This window comes from Triplophysa dalaica, chromosome 20 (genome assembly GCF_015846415.1).
Source record: "Triplophysa dalaica isolate WHDGS20190420 chromosome 20, ASM1584641v1, whole genome shotgun sequence".
NCBI classification, from domain to species: Eukaryota; Metazoa; Chordata; class Actinopteri; order Cypriniformes; family Nemacheilidae; genus Triplophysa; species Triplophysa dalaica.
In genome coordinates, this window is record NC_079561.1 from 4,075,224 (window position 1) to 4,090,540 (window position 15,317).

General features: G+C 39.1%; 2 protein-coding genes across 3 annotated transcripts in view; one reads left to right on the plus strand and one right to left on the minus strand.

The window, feature by feature from the left end:
- The first annotated feature begins 566 nt into the window (after positions 1 to 566).
- Positions 567 to 2,842, plus strand: sp5l (Sp5 transcription factor-like). Its single transcript, XM_056733621.1, has 2 exons — positions 567 to 902; positions 1,175 to 2,842. Exons 1-2 carry the CDS (start codon positions 849 to 851, stop codon positions 2,207 to 2,209), a joined length of 1,089 nt encoding a protein of 362 aa, XP_056589599.1. The 5' UTR covers positions 567 to 848; the 3' UTR covers positions 2,210 to 2,842.
- A 1,317-nt stretch (positions 2,843 to 4,159) lies between these two features.
- The window catches only part of arhgef25a (Rho guanine nucleotide exchange factor (GEF) 25a), a 52,821-nt gene continuing 41,663 nt past the window's right edge, over positions 4,160 to 15,317 (minus strand). For both annotated transcript variants that reach the window (XM_056733287.1, XM_056733288.1), the window contains 9 exons: positions 11,868 to 11,957; positions 11,118 to 11,210; positions 10,122 to 10,172; positions 9,776 to 9,853; positions 9,481 to 9,672; positions 9,002 to 9,182; positions 8,343 to 8,560; positions 8,057 to 8,224; positions 4,160 to 6,004 (listed from right to left, as the gene is read on the minus strand). In XM_056733287.1, coding sequence (XP_056589265.1) covers positions 5,885 to 6,004; positions 8,057 to 8,224; positions 8,343 to 8,560; positions 9,002 to 9,182; positions 9,481 to 9,672; positions 9,776 to 9,853; positions 10,122 to 10,172; positions 11,118 to 11,210; positions 11,868 to 11,957 — 1,191 coding nt within the window. In that variant the 3' untranslated portion in view covers positions 4,160 to 5,884. The remainder of the gene's footprint in view (positions 6,005 to 8,056; positions 8,225 to 8,342; positions 8,561 to 9,001; positions 9,183 to 9,480; positions 9,673 to 9,775; positions 9,854 to 10,121; positions 10,173 to 11,117; positions 11,211 to 11,867; positions 11,958 to 15,317) is intronic.

A 15,317-nucleotide genomic window follows, 5' to 3' on the forward strand; every position in this document is an offset into this window, starting at 1 on the left:
GTGATGGTGAAAAGACAATTAGGGTGAATTGAACTAAATTACTAATATAATCTTTGAAAAAACTAACACGCCTAATTATTTTTCTTCGTAACGCATAACAGACCTCAGCTACTGTTCGTAAAAATATATATATAGCATTTAAATGTATGATACATAACTTGCTGACCTATAATAAAGTTTAATGTTTTCTTTTTTCTTTCTCATTTTGACACATCAAAAATGTAAAAAAAAAACGTGTAAATATAAATTACACGTGAACAAACTTTCACGTATTTGACACTTCACACAAAGACAATGGGTCAAAGGAAAGGGGCTCGTACAGGTTAACATTTGGCAAAATTAAATGAGAATAAAATGAAGCTATAATACACACCCCTTTTGCTAATCTCTCAAAGATTGCCCTCCCCAATATTACCCCACCGCATCTCTCCTCCATTCACTGGCCCTACTGATAAATACTTAAGAGTCCCCGTCGAGAGGATCTTTTCCCTATAAAGAGAAGATGCAATCTGAGCGCCTTTGAAATGGTCCTCGGGATTTATTGCGATAGGCCCATCATTCGCACTTCAAAAGGAGGAGTCCTGGATTGAAAGCCGCTGGTTTTGAAAAAGGGACTCAGAAGACCGAACGAGCAAGAGCGCACAGTTGTCAACGACTCCACATCTGAAAGGACAGTCTAGCTGGTGTGAGGAGACAGCATCTAAGGATTATTGCTCACAAATACATCACGATAACGAGTTTTGCGGACAAGCCGGGCGTGGATCATTGCGCGATTTCTACTTTACATCTCACTTTGGCACGGCGCGCGCTTTACGCAGGTGTGGATTTCTTGAGCAACCGGTGTACAGATGGCTGCTTTAACCTTATCGAGAGCGGACAATTTTCTTCACAATTTCTTACAGGTACTGTAGTTTTCTTGCCTCTATTACTTTGTATTATTACTGATAAAGAACTGAAAAGCGTGCGCACCACATGAACAACTTTTCAAATTTCCTTTATAAAAGTCCCCCGGGGGCTTATTGTTAGCAATGTCCTGTTTTGTTTTTTGTGTTACTGAGTTTTTTTTTTATTGACTTCATATTTTGTGTGGACTGTGTATGTATTTATATTGTATAGACATATACAAATATTTCTGAGGACTTTTTATTAATTGTTGTTTATTTTTTTCTTCCAGGATCGCACCCCCAGCTCTTCTCCAGAGAGTGGCCCTAGCGCCCTTTCCTTTTTGGCCACCACATGCAGTCAAGCCTGGCAAGAGGGGTCACAGGTCCCCTACGAGGGGCCAGTGGCATCCGCATCCAGCATGTTTCAGCTCTGGAGCAACGACATGGCACCTAACTCCAGCCTGAGTGCCCACCAGATGACCTTCACAGTACCTAAGGTGCAGTTCCCTGGACACATGCAGCCCAGCCTGGGCTCCCATTCCCATCATCATCACCACCACCACCATCACCACCACGAGTTACCTCTCACTCCCCCGGCCGAGCCTCCGTCTGCATACTCCTTTGAGCTATCTCCAGTAAAGATGCTCTCCTCCCAGGCACAGGGTAGTGCACCATACTATGCACAGCACAATGCTGTGACTCAGAACTTTCCCACCTTCCTCCAAAACACTTCATCCAGACCTCACCTTCCCGGCGGGCACGTTGAGGACGGCCAGCAGTGGTGGAGTCTCCCTCAAGGTAACAGCACAGCCTCAGGTCACCCTTTCTCTCTGGGTAGGCAGCTAGTTTTGGGCCACCAGCCCCAAATTGCAGCCCTGCTGCAGGGCACATCAAAGGGTCTGTTGGGCTCCACGCGCCGGTGTCGCAGGTGCAAGTGCCCGAATTGCCAATCCACAGGAAGCGGCAGTGCTGCGCTGGAGTTTGGAAAGAAAAGACTGCACATTTGCCACATTCCAGATTGTGGGAAGGTCTACAAAAAGACCTCACACTTGAAGGCACACCTGCGTTGGCACGCCGGCGAGCGACCCTTCATCTGCAACTGGCTCTTCTGCGGAAAAAGCTTCACGCGCTCGGATGAGCTGCAGCGGCACCTGCGCACGCACACCGGGGAGAAGCGCTTCGGCTGTCAGCAGTGTGGAAAAAGGTTCATGCGTAGTGACCACCTCTCCAAGCATGTGAAGACCCACCAGAGCAGGAAGAGCCGGTCCAGTCAGCCTCCTCACAGTGGAAGTGATGCATTGCTAAGCAACATTAAGAGAGAATAAAAATTATAGAACAAAGACTGCACAATGCAAAAGAACTCACTGTAGAGTCTTTTGACTATCAGGGAGGAGACTACACATGAAGCAGCTAAAGTGTTTTAGCATAAATGGCATACAAATGTGTGTCTATGTTTTTTAAACAGATATTCCAAAAAGCAATAGAAAGAAAACACTGTAGGAGTGTTCGCACACCACGCTGCACTGAAGAAAATATGCTGCTTATTGGGGACTTTAGAGACTTAAAACTACATTCAAGGTTTTATTTTGCCTGTGATTTGTTAGCTGATAAAAGCAACATAATTTCATGCCACTGTATGCAGAGATGTCTCATGACCAAACTTTTCCCTTGCACATTTATTTAAACTTAAATCAAATAATTTTGAAAAAAAATTCTAAACTCAGCTGAAATGTTTTTTTTACTATATGGTTATAAGATTGCTGTTTGTTTACATGTTGTTGTCGCTTTGGGTTTGAACGGTACTTTCTTGTTTAGGGAATTGCTGCCTTATAAAATAATTCTGGTTGCAACCAGTCAAATTTGCCAACACCATTCCTTTGCCGAATCTATTTCCCTTCAAATGTAAATTCCAAATAAATAATAGCTATAGTTTTCAAAAGTGAAATCCAATGTATATAATGTTTATATAGTGCACAGTTCTGCCAACATCAAGATAGCATGTGAAATATAAATAAACATAACTGTGCAACTGTAAATCTTGTGTTTTGCATTTCTTCGTTCCTTCACTGCAAAATTATTTTTTAAAGGGATGCATGCACTTTCTGCTGCAGAACACAGAAGATATTTTGAAGAATGTTGTTAACTGCACCCATTCACTGGTTTTGTGTCGATTCAATAAAACGAAATGTGTGCCTGCAGTTTGGTTAACAACTTTCTTTAAAATATCTTTTGTGTTCTGCAGAATAAGAAAAATCATCGGGGTTTGAAATGACAAGATGGTGAGCAAATGATGACCGAATTTTCATTTTAAGGTGAACTAACACTTTAAAACCTTGTTGAACAGACGTGATATCTAAGCAAAAGGCTAACATTAAATCTAGAATTCAGCGTTTTACATTTATTCATGTGTTAATGGAACAGTATTCAGGATGCAAATTTAAAGTGGTCATTGTTTCCAAGGTGTCGAGGAAGCACTCTGAAAGAACAAATGACTGAAAAGCCCTCAGACTTTTTACAGTTGTCAGTAAATAGTGAGCCCATTCATGAGAACAGTGGGCTTAAATTCTTCCATCAAGTTCACAGTCATGTTGTCTTGTAATGGCCAGTGTAAATAAAAGTTAACAGTCACTGAGGACAGAACTCAACTGGAGCTCGCAGTCAATGGACCCCCAGCTGTTTATATCCCACCAGTGGTGACAGAAGTCGCTTTGATTTGGCACCCTTGTGATAGAGGATCCTCAGAACCCTTTTTCCCATTTGTGTGTGTAAATGAAGTCTTTACTGCTCAAGAATGCCCAGAATGTGATTTAAACCTGACACAAATAAACCAGATGTCTGTAAGTGTTGGGTGTTAAAGAACAGTTAACCCACAGATAAAAATTCTGTCATCAATGAGTTCAAAACCTGTGTATGACGTTTTCTTCTGTGGAACACACATAAGATATATTGAGAAATCTCCATACAATGGAAGTCAATGGGGTCTAATGTTGCTCGGTTAGGTTTTCTAAATATTTTATTGTGTGTTCTGCAGATGAAAGAAAGTCATGCAGGTTTGAAATGACATAAATGAGAATAAATTATGAAAGAATTTCATTTTTGGGTGAACTGTTCCTTTATGGTCTTTGGCCTTTTATATATATACATATTTGTATTTTCTTTTTAACAAAATACAAGAAAATATATCTATAAAAGTTTTATCTATCAGTATCCAATAGTTTGACACATCCGTAAAAATATCTCAAAATACAAAGTAAATAAAGAAGACAATAAAATATGTTGTGTTCCAAAAACACCCATGTGTTCCAAAAGAACACAGTTTAATTCGATATAATACACTGATAAATTCAGTCACAGACATACTGTAGTCTAGACGTATATCATGTCCAATTCTTTCTCCATTTCCTTCATTTTCTAGAAGTGATCTTCAAAAAGCATGCAACGTTGTAAGATCTGAATCCACTATGTGGAAAGGCAGTACAGGAAAGCTTTCAGTTTATGCAGGGCTATGTCAAATCATTTGATTCAGCCGATTTCAAACTTTGAATATTACATCAAGGCAAGAGAAGGTTGTTACAATCATTTTAAGGATACTAATGCATTTTAAACATGCCAACAGTAAAGCATTTCAGCTTTGGTGCGGAGTTGAAGTTGGTTTTCAAGTTATCTGTGGTTTAGGTAGGGCTTAAAGGCCTCTGGCGCCCTCTCTTGGAAAGAATGTGCTATGAACTAAACGGAGTAAAAGTGCTTTTGGTGATGCTGAACATCACAGCGACCACATACAATCCCTTCTTTGGTGTCTAACATTGTATGACGAAATGTTTGAATTCAGTTAAGAATTTCATCTTATGTTATTGTCATAAAACAACATCAAAGCAAACTTGCCTAAAAAAAATGTAAGTGATTTATCTCTGTGATAAAAATCTACTGAACTACACATTAGGCCTAACATTTTGTTAATTTCATGTAGAGGGTAGTGGAACCTACATTTTGGCACGTAATGACATTTTACCTTTGGCCTTTATTAACTTGTAAGCTATGAAACAACACTGTTTTTAGAAAACCTGCACAGTAAACCCACGTGCATTACATTGGCGGAAAAGGGTCATAAACCACAGATAAAGTCCTAAAATGTTTTTTCTTTCTGCCATAACAGCTGCTGTTCCTAACAACGGTCCATCTGCTCAACAGGGCAGATGTTTATTGTAAATCACACCTTTTGAACTCAATTGAAATTATTTCATGTGTCCACAAGCAGATGCTGCGAGGTGCGAACAAGAAGCTCCAGGAGGGGATTTTCTCACTCTCTGCTACAATGGAGCGGATGACAGAAAATTTACAGACACAGCGCTGGTTGCTTCCCTTTTCAAAAACCCAACGAGGGAGGACAAAGCCAAGCCTCTGTGTCCACAGATCATACATACGCTATATACAAATTAGCTGCATTTAGAGTCTCTTTGCCCTTTGGCTCCTTCACAAGAGTTTTTACGCAGCCCACGTGATCATTTGACATGGGATATAGAAAGACAGCATCTGTAGAGAGGCACCTACAAATCCAGCATGAGACACCAAGGACCCTCTTATGTTCATGTACAGCAAGTTCTCCGAACTTCAAAACACATCAGGGATGAAACGTTCAGCTTGTTCTGGATCATGCCATCAGAATGTAGCATACAAAAACGCATTGGAAAACGAACATTCATACGTGTGCTCTGGCCTGAACGCAAACTCACACCCTCAAAAACAGATTTAGTCTGGTTTCTGATCCAGTGACCTCCCAATATAGGAATGGTTGATTCTCCTTTGAACAAAATACAACCTTGTTAAAAATACAACAAAACAGAAACAATGCAAAAAATACAAAGTCACAAAGTAATTCATGTCACAGGTTTAAGAATACCACAAGATAAAAAGATGCAAAGTCCACCAGCCGTGTAGTCCAGACTGTGGCATGCTCTGGTGCACACAACAGAATGCTGTTCACTTTCATTCACGCTGCGGTTTCACAGGTCGTCCTCATCAAGCTGGGCCAGGTTACTAGAACACTGAAGATTGGTGGAGGGATTTGGAGCAGCCATACGTCCATCTCTTGGCGAAGACCTGCGACCCCCTTCACCTGAGCTCTGAGAAACCAAAGAACACAGATGAGATAAGGGTGTTGGTAAAAGAATGGAGTCACGCTTAGTTAATTAAGATCATTCTTCATTTAAAAGAATCTATGATGCATGACAGATGTAAGAAATCGTCACCTATTCTCCAGGAAGAGAATAATGAGCTGTCACAAGCCAACCTATTTACTAAAAATGTCTTATCAAGTCTTAATTACTGGGAGCAGACCAGCAAGATATATGTAATTGGGTTTATAGTCTGACTGAAATAGGACGTCAAGGGAACGTCGTCACAAGAGAGCTGTGCTGCCTTAAATGAATGCTTCAAAAATGTAGTCGCATATGTGGTCTTGAGCAAAAGTATGGCAAACAAAATGAAAATATAGAATATAAAAACACAGGTAAAATTCATGTTAGATTCTTGCTTAAAACCTTCAAAACTTTGAGCCAGCAGAAAAAGAAATATACAAAAATAGAAACTATTTTATAGGCCTCTTTATAGCCCTGCAAAGGCAGTGCAGTAACTTCGTTTTTGGTTGAAAGTGAGTTTATCATGGAGATTAGTATCTGGAGTCAATTTCGTTGTTTTTCCGAGAAAATAAAGGGTTGTAACCCGTGAGCCCATGAGAAAATGAATAAAACAGTCTTTTTCTCAATTCCACACTCTAGCTAGTCTTTTGCCTTTGAAGGGCAGAATACTTCTATACATTTTATCTTAAACCATAAATTTAATACCTAATTACATTTTTTAATCAAAAAATAACATTAGTTAATGCAACGTGAACATTCCATTCCATTTTCTACCGCTTATCCGAACTACCTCGGGTCACGGGGAGCCTGCGCCTATCTCAGGAGTCATCGGGCATCAAGGCAGGATACACCCTGGATGGAGTGCCAACCCATCGCAGGGCACACACACTCACTCATTCACACCCTACGGACAATTTTTGCACCGTGAACATGAATAATTTAATTGACAATAACCAACATTAACAAGGATTAATACATCTAAATTGTTATTAGTTGATACATTTACTAATGTTAACAAATGTTATAAAGTGTTACCAAATATGCAAAATATGCTTTGCACTCCAGGCCTGATTCTCCTCAAAATGTTGTTAGACATGACAAAGGCCTCTTTCTGTTTCTGTGCAGAAGCCTGGAAAGCTTTTCACACTTATTAAAAACCTGAAAGATTTATTTTTTGTGTCCCTTGACATCACCTGTCTTCTTTCCATTTCTCACCTTCAAGCCCATGTAGATTGTGTTTTAAAGACCTACATATTTTACATTTACATTTATGCATTTGGCAGATGCTTTTATCCAAAGCCACTTACATTGCATTATCATATACATTAATACTTAGCTATGTGCAATCCCCTGGGATTGAACCCACAACCTTGTGTTGTAAACGCAATGCTCTTACCGCTGAGCTACAGGAAAGCATATAATATAGATTTGTTGTCTCTTGAATTAATAGGCTTTTGGCTTACAGTATGCCAGTTCAAAACTTACACGATTTACGTAGTGCTTTACAGTATTTCACCTTATTAATACTAGGACCAAACAGGGTTGAAACTTAATGAAGTTGACAAAACAACAAAGCAGCACTCAGTTTCAGCACCATTCTGCTTCAGGAGCCAGCAACAACAATCAGGCTTTTGATACAGATCTGCTACTTCCTTCTGTCAACCTGTCTCGTTCCTGTTTGTGAATGTCATTACTCTCATGCCTGAGTAAAGAAGATAAACAGCTATTTCACACACATCTATTGTTGAGCTGTCATCAAAGCTCATTCACAGCAAGACTTTATCACTAACACAAGGGAAAATCTTAAAGGGACACTGCATCAGAAAAAAAGGACCCTTCATAATAGTCATGTGGCAGATCTGGTACCATGAATAAACAATAGTGCATACATTTCAATGATAGTTCCATCTGATATCATGATTTAACCGGATATTTCCATAACACACCAGCAGGGCGAGCAGTATAGCCTTTTATGCAAAATGAGACTCATCTTCAAACTCATTAAGAACACATGGAGTGTTGGAGCATGCACGGTACCTGTGTGCCTTGCGTGCTAGAAGAACACAGCCCGTTGGAGACCGCCTGAGAGTTAAGAGGAGCCTGGGAGAAAGACTGATCTTCAGAGAAGGCTAGATGCACATGAGCTGGAGACGCTGTCTGGGAATTCAGTCTGGAGTCCACTAGAGAGCGTTGGACTCGGGTTGACTGTTAACATCATACAGACAGAGGGGTTACAAAATCTTTAAGGTTATTCATGACTGTACCACATAACACTATGAAGTTCATTATGACTTTAAAGTATCAGATGAATGAAACATCTTACTTCTGGCTGTGAATGGGAATCAGTGGGGACCTGGCTGGGCAGGTAGATCGATGGTAAAGAGGTGTTACAGGAGTGAAGGCAGGGCAATTTGTGTCGGTCAATGGATGCTGAAGAGTGTGGTCTCAAACCAGCTAATGCTGATAGAGGAGGCTTCATGCTCCTGCCCAAACTGTTGCTCTTACTCTCTCTTCTCTGGTACTCTATGGGAGACTGCAGGGCTGCACCACAAAACAAATCAAATAAGAACATTTCTTGCTGTCTGAAACAACCAATCCAAAGCCAATTGAAGGCCAGTGTTTGAAATTTAGCGGCATCTAGCAGTGAGGTTGTGAATTGCAACCAACGGCTCACTCCACCCTTCCCCCCCTTCGAACCACTACGGTGGCTCACACAGGACTAAGATGTCATCAAATTTAGGCTTCTTTGCTAAAGGAGCGTGCAAATGGAAATATAAAAATATTATGCTTTATTACGTAAATACACCTGAAGATATTCATATTATTGCATTTCTGTCAATAGATAGTCCAAAAATGACATATTGGACCTCCAAATATATTCAAGGAATACGTGCGTATAGTACATGTGTTCCCTGGGAATCTATGACATTTCTGGAAATATTTGTGTTTTGTATCATGAGTAAAGGAGCTTTGAACTCTCACCGTTGAGGAAATTGCGTTGGGTCTCCAGTATTTGGCTCACGTCACTGACCCAAGCCTTACAGATGTCCGGCGATGAAGAGTGCAGGACAAATCGTACTGTGTTGCCATCAGCCCCACGAGACATCAGGGCGAAGCTAGTGGGATCATCGTCTACAGACTCCTCCACACCCAAACAACTTATCTGAAGGAAGCAGTTACGTAGAAAACATATAAACTTATTTAACAACCCATATTAACTAAATGACCATTCAATGTTTGGACAAACAAAATGTAAAAGCTCATTTGTCCCTAAGCAACTCGTTTTTATTGCGGAACACAAGAGTTTATAAAAATTAGGAAAACATAAAGTTAATTATGCTTAGTAAATGTAATCTGTAAGATTTAAGCGATTTTCTCTTAAATTGAGCAGAGCAAATGATGATGGGGGGATGGAGTTTTGTACAACAGAAGAAGGTTTAGAAAATATGAGTATAACTCACCTTAATACTGTTCTTAAAAATATATCCAGGTAGAGAAAATCCTTTTTTCCTGTCTATCGGTTCACTGAAGATAACAAGCTGTTCGAAAAGGAAGACCCGCCTCTCTTTAACCCGAGACAGGAAACTGCTGTCCTGCTCTGTTACTGAGAATGTGTCCTGCTGGAGAAGTTTTCCCTGTGCCGTGATCTTCCCCTGATAAAGACGGAGAAAGAATGTGGCCTTAAGAAATCAGATTCGCTCGCAGAATTTCCACACAGCGACAGCTTTAAACCACAGCCTGAGTCTGGTGCCGTACCTCAAAGCCTTGCAGCCGACCCACGTTCATCATGTCATTACAGCGCTTCGGAACAAAACACATCACCTCCACTGCTTTCTGTTCCAGAGAGAAAGAACGAGAGAGAGACATGCAGACAGTCAGAAAGAGAGAGAGTGAGAGAAGGAAATGCATGGAACAAACCTGAATTTCTTGGTAAGGCCTACGAGTAATATTTATTAGGGATTTCTGGCTCATACTGACACAAATGGAGGAGAAAACACATGTTGGCACTGCGAGGAAAATACACCATGTTCCTTGGTGCGATTCTGGTCTTGACAAATAAAACTTTTGGATAACTGCAGCTTCTTAGTAACATGATTTATACCTCCAGCTCTTCAGTATCCATCCCAGCCTTTGTGTAGTACTTCAGGAAATCCTGTCGCGAGACACAGAGCATGAGCTTTAGAAGGGTCTACTTTTGCATCTGATTGTATTAATGAGTGTTTGCCTGTAGACTCATTATTCTCAACAAGTTGTTGGACACTTAACATAAGGAGAAATGTATACCGGTGATTCTTTGCTAATTGTTATAAATTGAATGGAAGTACATTTGGCAGCGATTCCTATTATTCTATCATAATCTTCAGAAACGAATGTGTTGCGACAACGGTAACGGTTTCCTGACACTGTGACAAGTGGTCGTAAACATTCGCATATAAAAGTAGAATTGCTTCTGCAACATCACTTAAAATAAGACAAATCAAGCATTAAAAGAGGCAGGAACAACAGCAAAGATAAAGATATTTTCATATTATTTTTATAACATCTTACTTGTTCTGCCAAGCTATAAAATATCTTATTGGGTAGAAATTGTGAGTGGGGGGCCTTCGATTATTGTTGTGAACAACGGGGGGCTTGAAGTCAAACAGTCTGAGATGCACTCTATTAATATTTAATATGGCAATATAATACTGTGTTGTCAAGCACTTTTTATTGGTTAGATATTTGCAAAACCCAGTGACGAACAAAAAGCGTGACTAAGAATAATGAAATGGCAAAAAAAACTAATACGAGCATATAAGCTTTCAGAAGGACAGCAGTAATATGTAGTAATTACAAATTAACAAAATAATGAGTGAGCAGATGTTTTCTCTCACTGTTTTTTCACCAAAAGATAATTTTAAATTAAAATGTATTTATTTTTAATGGATGGGGTGGTATAGTCAATATTCCAAGTGTCCTTTTGAACATGCATTTGCTGATGATTAAACGCTGATTAAAATCTTTATTAAATTATCATATCCTCCTATCAACATTCTGATGGTGGTTTGCAAAATTGACTTGTGTGTGCCGTGAACGTGTGTGTCGCCTTATGATTCACCTTCAGCAGCAGCTGGTACTTCATGATCCTCTGAACAGGTTTGATGAGCAGGTCATTAAGCTGGAGCCTGTGACCCAGCTGCTGTTTCAGCTCCTGCATATATACACAGACAAATAATATAAGACACGCATGGCTTACTTATTCAGTAGATTTTCCTTATGCACAGAATAACAAGATGACCTATCACATTTGCTCAATTGTGCACGGAACGCAATGCATTCAACCTTCAATTTCTACTGTGACAAATAAAGCAGAAATATCCCAATTGCATAACAAGCTTTTGGTTCCAACATATGCATTCTACTGTGTAAATTATTACATGTTACATACGGTTTCATACACTTTTTTTTAAAAACATAGCAGGCAGTATATAGGATATACTGTGCAGAAGCCAGTAAGCAACATGATAATATTCCTCAGCCAAACATTTGCTTTGATCCGTCATCCCATAATGCCCAGCAATATCCATCCATAACCTCTTAATGTTTTGGAACAGCACTAAGAAGAATCCATTAAGTGTCAAGCTTTTCGATCGGGCATCTCGCCGTTATATCTGTTCCAAGAATTGATGGGACTTCAACAAATGAAAAATGGAAAAAAGGGGAGAGAGGAAAAGTCGGCTTTGAGATATTTACACAGATGGTCCGGTTGATTCAGTTCAGTCAAATCAGCATGGTATGGCTGACCTGAGCCTCTCTGAGGACTGAGATTGAATGAGTGTGTGTGCGCCCAAACTTGACATGACCTTACCTCAAAGTAAGTCTCGATGTAATCTGACACAATGTGCTCGGACTTTGGTTTGTTCTGGCAATACACCACATACATGTGAAGACGTCTTTCCTGTGGTTTGTGTAAACAGAGGACTGAATTAGCCTAGTTGAATGATTACATACTTCATAGTCATTACAGTACAAACAGGTCTATTCACAAATCATATTAGTAAGCTAAAAGTAGTGTTAAGAAAAAATGAAAACAGGAGAAATATTGAAGTTACATTTTACCACCCAAAAGAAAATAAATAGAAAATTAAGAAAGGTTTGTGGGTTCGAATCCCTTGTAGCACATGTGTTGTGCTTAAACAGTATATAAATTATAAGTTCATTTTCACCTATTCTTTGTTTTCACCATGTTTTATTTCTTCAGTTTTTGCTCTGTGCCGGTATGACTCTGCGCTGTGCTTGTGACACCTTCAGGGGCTTGGCCCTGTCATCGTTGCTTGCAGCTATATTTCTCATTGTATTTCTGATATATATACCCACATTTTCATTACCATAATAAAAACCTAGTTTTTTTACTCTTGTTCTTTTTTTGAAATCCCCAATATTCTCAAGAGTGATTCTCAAGGGAAGTACAAAAAACACAAATTCAATATTAGAACACTATTTTCTTTTGTATTACAAAATTTATTTGCGTTAAGTGTTCTTAAAATGCAATAATGCAATAATGCAATAATGCAATAATGCAATAATATTAACAAAAGTAAAAAAAATATTTAAATGGGTCATATGACACGGCTAAAATGCATACTATCGTTTGTTTTAGATTTAATGCAATGTGCATACACGATTTAAGGTTAAAAAAATACTGTATTTTCCACATAACGTGGATGTTTGTATCTCGTCTTTGCCCCACCTCTCTTAAACCGCATTTGTTTTTAAAAACTTATCGCTCTGAAAAGCAAGGTGTGCTATGATTGGCCAGTTAACCAGTGCTTAGTGTTTAGTTGAATACTGCAAGCTTGTAACGGAAATGTAATGACTCTTACCATATTTGGACCGTCAGGTTCCAAAGCAATTGTACGGACAGGTATGCCCACCTTACTTGTGTATATATTTTGGCGGTCTTCGTCAAATCATACCACGAAACTGGGATTTCAGGGAGGTCTGGGTTAGCATTCGGTTTAAGATAGAATGCATGTTTCGTTCCGACACTTAAATTTTTGCAATTTTACGTGTTTAATACATAGACAAAGACAAACACATATTCGCACCATATGACCCCTTTAAGAAAAACAATTCTTTTTTTATTTTGGGGTAAATTATGACTTGTTCATTACAGATGTTGATATGACCCACAGTGATCTTTTTGGAGAACATGTACTGTTATTTCTCCAGGCTTAACACCATCCATAAAATGACTAACGTGACTTATTCCAACTCATTATTTCCACATCTCAAATGAGAGACAGTAAGTGATGGGCAGCACCAGACATGCATTACGACACAGATGTGATTCAATGGAAACTTTGAAGCTGCTGTATATAAGTCTGTAACAGATTCTTTCTGCAGTATGAAAGCCTTGTACTGTAACAGCACATAGAGGGAGAAAGAGAGGATGTACAACAATGATGTGGGCAGAAGGTCATGTATAATTCAACCCAATTATCCTGAATGTAATCAGAACCCCATTCTCTCACACTGCATTCGGATATCAAGAGCATACACCTGCACGTGCACACAAAAACACACACTTATTCACACACAAGCACACATATACTGAAGTGTTGCCTAGAGACTGCACTACAGTATATAGTAGACATCAAACCATAAATAGGTTTGACATCAGAACAGAAGAGGATCAGAACAGAAGAGGCTTTCTTAAAGGTCATGTGTGTAATTTCTTGAGAGGATCTATTGACAGAATATACAATAAAATATAATATACATAAGTATGTGTTCAGAGCTGTATAAAGACCTTACATAATGACGTGTTATGTTTTTATTACATTATAATGCGCTATTTCTATCTACATACACCTTGTATGGAATTCGCTATGTTGTTTCCTGCTCAAAAGAGCATTTTTCGTAAATACGTTGTCTCCTTTGGCAAAGTAGCGAAAACTTGATGACATCTTAGTTCTGAGAGAGGGATGGAGTGTGCCGTTGGTTGCGATTCGCAACCTTACCACTAGATGCTGCTAAATTTCATACACATTTAATCAATTTAATCAAATTTAATCAAATGTTTTTATCTTTTTTCTAAATATTTTAACATCACTAAACATTGTTGATATAACACGTAATATTGCAGTTTAACAGGTTTCAAACATCAACAAGCAAACATTTTACCTTTTTTGGTGAAAAATCTTAAAGACATCTAGAAAGTATACACTGTATATGTACATATGCTAACTTAAATTACTTTTCCTCCTAATTAACAAATTTTCTTTGTTTTAAGCATTAACCTCACTATAATGTATTTGGTTGTAACTATGCACAAAACAGAAAAAAGGTTTAGATTTATACCAAGACACATCACAATAATACTGATTAGGAAAACTATTTTTTGCACTGCAATAACATCTCCTTATAAGCGTGTCTGTTAGAAACCAGCAGGAGAATTTTGCAACACATCGTCTTTATATATCCAAAGTTATGCATCAATGACCGTAGAGGCCTAACATAACTTCAGTGGCTCAGAACTTTGTTATGTATGAGTTAAGAGAGAGTCTGTGAGCAGAGACCAAAGAAAGTTAAGAGGGGGGAAGGTGCTTTTTTGGTAGAAGGGAATAAGATACAGAGGAGGGGAAATAAGTGTGACCGGCCCTGACTCCCTCTGTATTACTGTTTCCCATTACCTACCAGTTTCCCACAAGGCTTGTTTTCACAGTTTGATACAACCTTCTGTTATATGTTTCTTTATTCCCCTGAAGTCTTTTCAAGTCATTACCCACAGGACACAGACTTATTAAATGGTAAAAAAGGCAACCGATGGTAGACGTCTTCTCTTACTGTAACTCTTTGCTTTTAATTTGATTCTTTGATTCACCACCAAAACTCGTATCGCAGCATGTGGCAGCTTTTAACAAATTGCTGCGACCATCAACTACTTCCACGACTGTAAATCTGCACATTTTATTCTCTCACATGTACATCTGAGACTGCATAGATTGTGTTTTTTTGTTCTGGGAGAGTTGTTTATGTGTACGCCTATAGCGCAGTGTTGATCTCCAGAAATAGATTCGGTGTGTAAAGCCTCAGTGTTATCAAAGGATGCGGACGTGCGTGTTATTTCTCTTACTTCTCGCCTATTTTTCTAACATGCTTCCATCCTGACCCCGCTGAGCCTTGTGGAGGTGGGCCAATGGACACACAGATAAACACACAGCCAGAATCAGTAACAGGGGGTCCAAATGGGGGCCCAAAATAGAGTGAGACGCTGTGAGGATAAATGGGGTGTTAAAACGGTGAGTGTTAAAAG